Source organism: Tupaia chinensis, unplaced genomic scaffold, assembly GCF_000334495.1.
Source record: "Tupaia chinensis unplaced genomic scaffold, TupChi_1.0 Scaffold143946_1, whole genome shotgun sequence".
Lineage (NCBI taxonomy): Eukaryota > Metazoa > Chordata > Mammalia > Scandentia > Tupaiidae > Tupaia > Tupaia belangeri.
Genome location: NW_006203797.1, coordinates 169,787 through 180,670, shown reverse-complemented (window position 1 = coordinate 180,670; position 10,884 = coordinate 169,787). Strand labels below are relative to the sequence as shown.

The 10,884-nt window shown below is 43.8% G+C and overlaps 1 protein-coding gene across 1 annotated transcript in view; it reads left to right on the top strand.

Moving 5' to 3' along the window:
• Positions 1 to 8,944: 8,944 nt before the first annotated feature.
• LOC102475629 (cancer/testis antigen 55-like) overlaps positions 8,945 to 10,884 on the top strand; it is a 15,466-nt gene continuing 13,526 nt past the window's right edge. The window contains exons 1-2 of the mRNA XM_027767140.1: positions 8,945 to 9,038; positions 9,956 to 10,140. Coding sequence (XP_027622941.1) covers positions 8,945 to 9,038; positions 9,956 to 10,140 — 279 coding nt within the window. The remainder of the gene's footprint in view (positions 9,039 to 9,955; positions 10,141 to 10,884) is intronic.

The following is a 10,884-nucleotide window of genomic DNA, read 5'->3' as shown; positions in this document are numbered from 1 at the left end:
CAGCACAAGTTCACCTGTGGTTCATTCATCATGGGTTCCCTACAGATAAAATGGTTGAACAGCTCATTAATACTCAGTTGAGTTTCTAAATGAAAATATTTCCAAATGTGTTGCACCTGAGTCTCGTTGAAGCACTTTGTGGGGGAGGGGTAGCCCATGTGCAGACCTCACTTGGCGAACAAACTGAGAGCCTGGTGAAGGAAGGGGAAGCTGTGGTACTAGATTCCCACAGATACTCTCCCTGAAACCCCTTGGCTTCTAATGGCATTAATCATGTACTGATCATCTAGAGGATGGGCTATGTTCAGATATTCGGGCATCAGTGGAACGTGGCTGTGGGCTCATGTCCTGGCCTGGTATTTATAAGCCCACCCAATGCCCATGACCCTGAATATAGACTTTTTTCAAAGTGTGTTTATAGCTCAAGTAGAAATTGCTAACCATCCAGTGGTTACTTTTAGACTTTATAGGTATGTGAGAAATGATTATTTTATAGAATACATTTTCACTGATTGGTTCATTCCTCAAATTCCATTTTATGTGCAAAGCCCTTCTCAAAGCACAGGAGGTTATAGCCTTAAACCAAAAGTACAGATCATAGTGGAATATAGGTTTTATTAATGTCCCCTGGGTCCCTGACCAGTAAAGAATCTCTTGGTCAGTAGGGGAAGCTGTGGCATGTTCTGGTCCCTGTGAAAGTTTATTTTTTCTTTTTTTGGAGAGGTTTTTGGATTTTGCTATAGGGTCCGTGTGCTCACCAGAAAGACAGAGAGACAAACAGCAAGAAATCACCCCCTGGGGGGATGGCCACGCCACAATCCCTTCCCCATTTTCCTCTTGTGATCTTGGGCATGCATGCACACGCGTCCGATGTGAGTTTAAGCCACCAGGTCTGGGACTCGAACTGCGATTGACTACATGGGAGTTCAGTGACATAGCCATTACACTAACTACTGGTCCCCTATGAAAGTTTTCATTCAGATGCAGCTCCCCACTTTCTGAGAATTTTAGAAAAGCCCATGGTGCTAGGACACTGGGATCAGAAGGCAGTGGCTCTAGTTAAAAACCTATTTCCCACCTATGGAAAAGAGGGTTGAAAAAATGGGGATCTGCCAAAATTAGTCTCTGGGGCTCCAATGATGTCCAGAAGATTTTCTAAATAGCATATTGTGGGTAGGTTTCAGAAATTCTGATATATAGATAGATGGTCCTTCATTGACTTAGAGATAAGTTCAGTGAAGAAAAGGAGATACGTGTTCTTGAACAGGCACTTTACAGACTTTTTTTTACCCAATTTGATTGAGGTGGTAGCAGTGAGTGTACAATTACATTTTGAAATAATTGACGGTACACTGACAAATGGATGAGTGCATAAAGAACCTCAAGGGAGATAAGGGTAACGGCAGGCACATTATGTTAACCCATGATGGCAGTAGATGGAGAATATTGGGGCGGAAGTAAGTGCTAAGTGCATTCAGAATGTGCAAGTTATGGTGTAGTAAGCTTGAGATGCATGAGGAACATCATGTCACACTGGGCTCATGTACGTGCATGCCCAAAATCCCAGGAGGAGAAAAGAGAAGGATAGAATGTGGTATGCATGCCCAAAATCCCAGGAGGAGAAAAGAGTAGGATAGAATGTGGTGTGACCATCCCCCCCTTGGAAAGATTTATCACTTTCCCTCTCACTTTCTGTCTCACTTTCTCTCTGTCTCTCTCAGTGAGTGCACACACCCTATCTAGAAAAAAATAAAAAAAAAAAAAAAAAAGGAAAAAGGAGGCTGGTACTGGAGTTTACCATAGTATATCTTAGTGGAGGACAATCATTTGGAGAAGTAACCAGTAAACAGTCTGTCAGGAAACCCCCTTCTCCTCCTCTTCTATCTCATTTAGCAAACACTTCAGGATAAGGGTTCTCTTTCCAATAAGTGAAAGAAATAGATCTGAGGGAAAAACAAAAACAAACAACAAAAAAAAACAAGCTTCCACAAACAATATGGGCTCAAGAGAGAGGCTGGCTCCTCTTCTCTGGCTGGAACCATGGGGAGCATTCAAGAGAAGAAAAGGTTCCTGCTGTGGCAGAAAACAAGAAAAAGGCTCCTGCTGTGCCAGAAACCCTTAGAAAAAGCAAAGGAATTTTGCTGAGCTGAAGATCAAGCACCTGAGAAAAATCTTTTGCGATGCTTTTAAAGGCAAGGGAGGGGAACCAGCAGTTAGTGTAATGGCTATGTCGCTGGACTCCCACGTCGTAGACCGTGGTTTGTGTCCTGGACCTGGTGGCTTAAAACTCACACCGGACGCGTGTGCGTGCGTGCCCAAGATCCCGAGAGGAGAATGGAGGAGAAGGGATTGCGGCGTGACCATCCCCCCTGGGGGGTGATTTCTCGCTTTCTGTCTCTTTGTCTTTCTCTGTCTGGCGAGCGCAGGCGCCCTACTGTGAAAATCTCTCCAAAAAAAAAAAAAAGGCAAGGGAGAAGCTTATCTATGAAAAAGCTAAGCATGTTAAGTAACATAGGCTGATGTACAGAAATGAGATTCACATGGCCAGGATGGCAAGAAAAGCTGGCAACTTCTATGTATCTGCAGAACCCAAATTGGCATTTGTCATCAGGATCAGAGGTATCACTGCAGTGACCCCAAAGGTTCAAAAGGTGTAGCAGCTTCAAATTCACCAGATCTTGGGACCAGTAGTTAGCGTAATGGCTATGTCGCTGGACTCCCACGTAGTCGACCGCAGTTCATGTCTGGGACCCGGTGGCTTAAAACTCACGTCGGGTGCGTGTGCGTGCGTGCCCAAGATCCTGAGAGGAGAACGGAGGAGAAGGGATTGCGGCGTGGCCATACCCCCTGGGGGGTGATTTCTCGCTTTCTGTCTCTCTGTCTCTCTCTGTCTGTCTGACGAGCTCACGTGCCCTATAGCAAAAACCTCTCCAAAAAAAAAAAAAAAATCCGCCAGATCTTCAATGGCACCTTTGTTAAGCTCAACCAGGCCTCAATTAACATGCTGAGAATTGTGGAACCATGTATTTCATGGGAGTACCCGAACCTGAAGTCAGTAAATGAACTGATCTACAAGTGTGGTTACGGCAAAATCAATAAGAAGTGAATCACTTTGACAGATAACTTTGATTGCTCGATCTCTTGGTAAATTTGGCATCATCTGCATGGAGGATCTGATTCATAAAATCTATACTGTTGGAAAATGCTTCAAAGAAGCAAATAATTTCCTGTGGCCCTTCAAATTATCTTCTCCTTGAGGTGGAATGAAGAAAAAGACCACCCATTTTGTAGAAGGTGGACATGCTGGCAACAGGGAAGACCAGATCAGCAGACTTATTAGAAGGATGAATTAAGTTATCCACCATGATTATTTTTGTAATCTTGTCAGTAAATAAAGAGCGGCTGTTTTCAGACTGCAATTAAAAGAGAGAGAGAGAGACTGAGGCCAGATCTACTTGGAAGCTCTAGCACTGAGAGTTTATAGTAAACCTGTCTGTGTGGTACTGAATGAAGAATGACTTATCTAAATAATGTCAAAATGCACATTTTTGGGGAGTTGGCGTAATGGCCATGTCACTGGACTTGCATGTAGTCAACCGCAGTTCGAGTCCCAGACCTAGTGGCTTAAACTCAAACCAGGCACTTGTGCATGTGTGCCCAAGATCCTGAGAGGAGAATGGAGGAGAAGGGATTGTGGTGTGGCCATCTCCCCTGGGGGGTGATTTCTTGCTTTCTGTCTGTCTCTCTCTCTCTCCCTCTCCCTTTCTGGCGAGTGCACGTGCCCTATGGCAAAAACCTCTCTAAAAAAAAAATACACATTTTTTTTTTCGTATTGATTTTGGAAGGGGTGTATACTGGAGTGAGTCATGTTCTGAAGTAACATTTAAGGAGTTTAGGTTATATCTCATCTGTTTCACTAGGGGTCTTGCACCTATATTTTTTTGTGCGTGACAGAATCACATTAAGAATATAAAAGGTGACTTTAATTGACTTTAAACAGTCACCAAAAATCTCTTTGTAAACAATGTATGTACATTAAAGCATCCCCACAATTGGGTGGCAGTATATACCATATACATGAAAATGTCTGAGACAATATTGAAGCAACTCCAGTATACCCTCAAGGCTAATGAATGATATGGAGAATAAGAAATCCTTCTACAATGTTGGTGGGATCACAAATTGGTACTCTCAGTACAGAATACAGTGTGGAGATTGTTCATGAAAGTTAAATAAGGCTATCATAATATCCAGCAATCCCACTACTGGATATATATCCAATGGAAGAAGAGAATGTCAAAGAAATATCTATACTCTCATACTCACTGCAGAATTATTCCCAACAGTCAGGACATAGAAATGACCTAAAGGTCCATCCATAGATAAATGGATGATGAAAAATGTAAGAGATGTATAGGATGGAATATCACCCAAACATAAAAAGAAGGAAATCTTGCCATTTATACAACATGGATGAACCTGGGGGATATTATATTCAGCAAAATGAGCCAGATACAGAAAAACAAATGCTGTATATCACCTATATGGACAACCTTAAAAATAAACCAATATAAATATGGGTTGAATCCTTAGAGTTGGAGAATAGAGCAGTGGTTACAAGAAGCTGGATAATGGTGGCAATGGGGAGATGTTGGTCAAAGGGCACCAAGTTGTAGTTATAATATGTTGTGAGGATCTGACTTTAAAAAAAAAAAAGAATTATTTTTATTTAACTTTATTTATTATCATTGTTATTTTCCAGTTTGATCAGAGAGAGACAGAGAGAGAGAGAAAGGAAGTGAGAAAGCAAGTCTGAGACTTGAACCGTGGTCAGCCATGTGGGAGTCCAGCGCCCTTAACCTCCATGCCACTTGCCAACCCCGAGGATCTGACTTTCAGTGTGTTAATTTTTTAAAATTATTTAATTGAACTTTATTTTATTTACTTATTTTAATTTTACCAGAGAGGGACAGAGAGAGAGAGAGAGAAAGTGAGAAAGCAAGCCAATGGGTCCAGGACTCGAATCACAGTCAACCATGTGGGAGGCCAGCGTCCTTAACCACCACATCAATTGCCTGCCCTGGTATGGTGATTATCATTAGTAATTGTGTAGTTATATTGGATATTTTCTAAGAGAGGAGATTTTAAGTATTTTCATCACAAAATCATGAAAAGGTAAACTATGTGAGGTGATCTAGGTGTTAATTATCTAAATTGGGGCAACTTTTAATAATGTAGACATATATCAATCAGGATGATGTATGCTTAAAATATGTACAACTTATATTGTTAATTATAGCCCAATAAAACTGGCAAAATGTACAATGAAAATAAATAAATAAAACGTAAATCTTAGGGACCAGCAGTTGGCATAATGGCTATGTCGCTGGACTCCCATGTAGTCAACCGCTGTTTGAGTCCTGGACCCAGTGGCTTAAACTCACGCCGAGCGCTTGTATGTCAATGCCCAAAATCCTGAGAGGAGAATGGAGAGAAGGCCATGGCCATCCCCCTGGGGTGTGATTTCTTGCTTTCTCTCTCTCTCTGTCTTTATGGCAAGCACATGCACACTACACCAAAAACCTCTCCCCAAAAAAGTGAATCTTAATGTGTTAGAGTGTTTCATTCCTCCTTAGAAGCTCACCACATGAGTCCTAATTGAAGGAAAAAGAGTGAAACCAAACCAGCTGAAAAGCATCCATTTCTACAAAGTCCAAACAATGAAATTATATTCCAGGCTGTAGTTCATTTTATTGAATAAAACTCAACCAATAAAAAAGTTTGTATGGATTAACACTCATATTTCCTCTTGTTCATTTATATGACAGAAAAATCAAGATTTTACTTTAGTTTTTTTTGTAGAGGTTTTTGTCTTACAGTGAGTGAGCTCTCTGGAGTGCGAGAGAGAGACGAGAGAAGGAAAGTGAGAAATCACAACGCCCAGGGGGACTGACTATGCCACAATCTTTTAGCCTCCATACTCCTCCTGGTAATTGGGGGATGCATGCTCATGCACCCAGCATGAGTTTCAAGCCACTGAGTCCAGGACTCAAATCATAGTAGGCCATGTGGGAGTGGCCCTTCGTTAGGATTTTTAATGCACTTTGTATACGTGCTTGAAAAGGCTATATGACTTTTGATTATTTTTATTGCAAATCCTTTTTATTCAACACAGTCACCGACCTCACTCATTCAGAGACCCACACCACTTAACATGAAATGACCTGTTTACTTTCCTTCATCACAACCTCTGTAACAAACAAGATACACAGAGGACAGTGTTCTCCTAACACTCACTTTAGGTATGAAAAATATGACTCTAAGAGGAGGATGACATGCTTTGGGAGAGTTTAAAAAATGACCCTGAAGTCATTGGACATCCTTCGGTCTTGATCCTTCATTGGCTCATGCTATGTCTACATGGGCCCTGGAACTCTCAATGTGAAATGAGAATTATGGAGATTATGGTGTACATATAACTTACAGTTCCCTGGTCATACTAAGCTTTGTGAACTCATCCTGGGAGCACATGCACGGAGACACTCAATGTACTTGCTTGGATATTTCAGAGGTGGTGGTAATTACTGGAGCAGGCAATGGAGCATGAGAAAGAGAATTATAGATTCAGTCACTAAATTTCATGACCAGATCCAGGGTTTGGAATAACATTACCTACTCTGAGACATTTCCTGAAGTCCAGAATATTTGGCACTACTGCAGTGTTACAAAATATATATGAAGTCGGTAAATTGTAACACATAAGAGCTTCAGTCTCTCTGGATGACTTTACAATCTACCTCTAAAATTTGAAAAAGTGATAAAGGAAAGATGTCGGTGACACAGTTATGTGGAATCTTTATGCAATATAATGATTCATAAGGATTCTAGCGTGTGGCAGGCACTTGCTCAGGCATCATGTCCTTCTCTGTTATAAAAGCAAGCACTTCCATAAGCATGAGTCACAGATCTCTCACAGTTTCTAGTGATCTGGGTCCAGCAGATGGCATGTTGTTTAAGACAGCTGGATGCTGCATGGCCGACTGTGCATTCTGAATACCAGTTCCAGAATCTTGAAACTCACACCAGGTGCATGTACATGAGTGCCCCAAATCCTAAGAACAGAATGGAAGAGAAGGGATTGAAGCATGGCCATCAACCCTGGGGAGTGATCACTTTCTTTCTCTCTCTCTCTTTAGGGAAGCATTGATCTGGGGCCAGCAGATGGCAGAATTCCTAAAGCAGTTGGATGCCAAAGGCTGACTATACAAGTTGAATCCCAGGTCAGAGGCTTGAAAAATAGGCCAGTCTCATGTGATTGCATGCTTAAAATCCCGAGTGGAGAAAGAAGAGATTGTAGCGTGATCATCCCCCCAGGGAACTGATTTTTCTCTATCTCTTTTTCTGGCAAGGGCAAATGCCCTATGGAAAAACCTTTAGAAAAAAAAAAAAAGAAAAGAAAAAAAACTTAAGAGAGGCCCCTGTGGGGCCCCACACAGCCTGAAGCCCCATTACCACTCTGATCACTATAGATACCTCTAGTGACTGCAGGAGCATGTGCACTCAATGCTGTATCCCCATTGGATAGAGGCAAAGAGGGATTGGAACTAGAAAGACTGCACTAGGGAGTAAGAAAATGATAGATACGTTGGAGCTTCTGGGGTGGCCCTGGCAAGCTGGATCTCCTCAGGGCTGGCTCCTTTGCACTTGAGTCCCATCTCGTTATTGTGAGGAAGAGAAGCAGGAGAGGCTGCTCTTGAGAGGCCACTGTAACCAAAGGGGGACCCTCAATGCAGTCCTCGTACTTCCACTCTGCTGAGCTTTGCCCAGGCCTGTGGTGATGAGGACACCAAGCTCAGGATTCTGAGAAAGGTTGTATCCATGTTCTGGAAGAGGGCAGAATCTGCCCATCAGCAGCAGACACAGCAGAGACATGTGCCCAACAGCTATTGTGCAACCCTGAGGGAACTTCATAGAAGATACCATGTACCCCCTCAGGACACACAGGGCCCAAGTTCCCAAGTCACTCCTGAGGCTGCACTAGTGATGGCCTCAGAGTTCACAGGTGGAGCTACATGTGTCCTCAACCAGCAGACACAGGAGAAGCAACAAGCCACCCCCACCCCCACCCAGAGAACGATAACGGAGCTCTCAAACTGTCACCGCTTTTCACCGGCTTCTGCAAGGCATGCCCCCTACTGCCATAAGCAAATGGGAATGCGGCAAGTGGGCGCATGTGCTCCTCCAGCCAATAGAGGACGGTGGGTGTGGAAACACACAGCTCCTGCAATCAATGCTGGGGCACCATGATCTTGGCCTCAGGAACATGGCCTGTGGCTGGAGCAATGTGCGTCCTGACCGGGTTCCTCAGAGGAGAGGGCCTGTACCTCAGCACACGCAAAGCCAGACCCCCCAAGCCACCTTCATGAGGCTACCCCAGTGGAACCCTGAGCATTGATGGGAGAAGCCATGGGTCCAACTCCCTGTCTCCTACTGACCACAGGAAAGCCAGCATGGCAGTGCCACCCCAGAACACCGATGTACCCATCATGCTCTGCTCCCTGAACACGCGCTTTCGCACAGCTGGCCCTCCTGCCAGCAGCCAATGGGGCTGCAGCACGAGCACGCGCAAGGCCCGCACCAATAGGAGGCAGGGGGCGTGGAGACACACGCTCCTCCCCTCAGGGCCGCGGGCGCCATTTTCTTGGCCTCGAGAACGTGGTGGGGCGCTGGGTCCCCGTGCGTCCAGGAGGTGTACAGGGGCTCTCCCGGAGGTTCCCTCCTCTGGAACGGTTCACTAGTGCTTGGGGCTCACCTGGCACGCCGAGAGACAGAAGCAGGAGGTCGCTCGCCCCCGGCAGCTCTGACCAGAGAAGGCCGGCAAAGGCCGACGTCGAGCTTCACGTCTCGCGCAGTGCCCAGGTCTGTCTGTGGTGACGAGGACACCATGCTCAGGCTTCTGAGACGAGCCTTGGCCTTCTTCCAGAGGAGGGCAGACCCCGCCCAGGAGCAGCACTCCCAGCAGGCCGAGCTCCAGCAAGGTACCCCTCTGTATGTCCCTTAGTCACCGACGCAAGGAGCCTCCGCAGGGGGCTTCTTTGACCGCTTATCAGCGGGCTGTGGTGTCACACACTCAGTGCACGGGGACCAGGACAAGGGGTGGTGGTGGGTGGGTGGGTAGGTGGTGAGCAGTGGATCCATCTCGTGTATAGTTTGTGCATGGATCCATGGGAGTAGGGCGTCCCCAAATCTCCCAGTGCCCAATAGTTAGGCTGCCATTCGTGAAAGGCTCATGCACTTCCTTAGTCCAAGTTGGGAAGGTGCTGGCTGAGAAAGCCATGCATACCCCACAGGCCTTGTGCAACTCCTGCCCTTTTCATCTTAACAAGGGAGCAACAATGTTCCCTAATCTGAGGTTCAATTTGGTTTTGTATCCCAGACAGGCACGCATTTGAAACCAAGTGGACGAGTCACATATCTGGAGTGCAGGGGACTTTGTGTAGGTGGACTGCTACAGTCAGATGCTGTATATCAGCAGATTTTCTTGTGCAAATTATTTTTTTTTCTTTTAAAGAACAATTTAGATATGGTTTGGGGCTAAATCTAAATCTCCAGATACATCTTTGTGCTCTGTCTGGGAAGATAAGATCGAGAATCTGTAGGTCATGTCACTTATGTTGGTGAAAATGATGGCAGGTAATAATAGTGAAAGCTTAAACATTCTCATATGCAGATGTGATGATATCCAGTAACCTTTACACTCTAATTTGTGCAGGTTTGATTCCATAGTCACAACAATCCTATTGAGAAATTGTCACCTGTCCTAGTTTGACAGGTGAAAGCAGTAACAGAGAATTTCAGAAATGTTCCCAGCATTCCACAGATGGTCAGTGAAGGATTTCTTTTTGTTTGGGGGACATCAGATTACTAATGTAACCTTTGTTTGCCTATCTCATAGCTATCACCCATTTGAAGCATATACAGGGAGTTGTAACACATTTATATGGTAATTATGGCTTCATTGATCGGTGGATCTACTTCACTTTTGATGTTGTCACTGAGAATACTGCTCTAAGTATTGGACAAAAGGTCAGGGCAGTTCTGGAAGAAGACAAAACAGCTCAAGAACTGAAAGCAATCAAAGTAAGATCTGGATGAGTTTGGGCATTGTCTCTTAATTTAGTGAGATTTCACACTCCCTTTGTTTTAATCCAGTCTCTCTAATATGACCTGTTGATTGTATGTAGAATGAAATTGGATGGTGCAGATGATTTGTGCTTCTATTTGCTGTGAATTCTATTTTTAAAAGTGAAATTTTATATCTTTTCTTCTACAAATTTATTTTAAAAGGCAAACAGTTATAATTATTTGATTCTATATCATTTTATAATTTCCTTTTATCAGGTAAGAAAACATGTTCTGGAAGATGCATTCATAGTAGTGAAATTGATGTGTCAAATAATCTGTATTTTAAGCATTTTGAAAATACTGTTGAGATATAATTCACATGCCACTGAATTCTCTCAAGAGTACAGTTCAGTGACTGTGCATTTACAGAGACCTATAACTTTCATCTTAATTCAAATTATCATTTGAATATCAATTATCAAATTATTATTTACCTTTATAGTCCTTAAAGATTTTCTCAGCTTCCATGACACTGCTGACCTGGGCAGGAATGTGATATGTTTGCTAATATGACAAGTGAAAGGTATCTTAGAATAATATCTGCTTTTCATTAAATGTTCATAAGCATGCAGCACTTTTATTAAAACTGATCATAAAAGAAGTACAACTTTCTCATGCCGAGCGTGTGTGCGTGCATGCCCTAGATCCCGAGAGGAGAATGGAGGAGAAGTGATTGCAGCATGGCCATCCCCCCTGGGG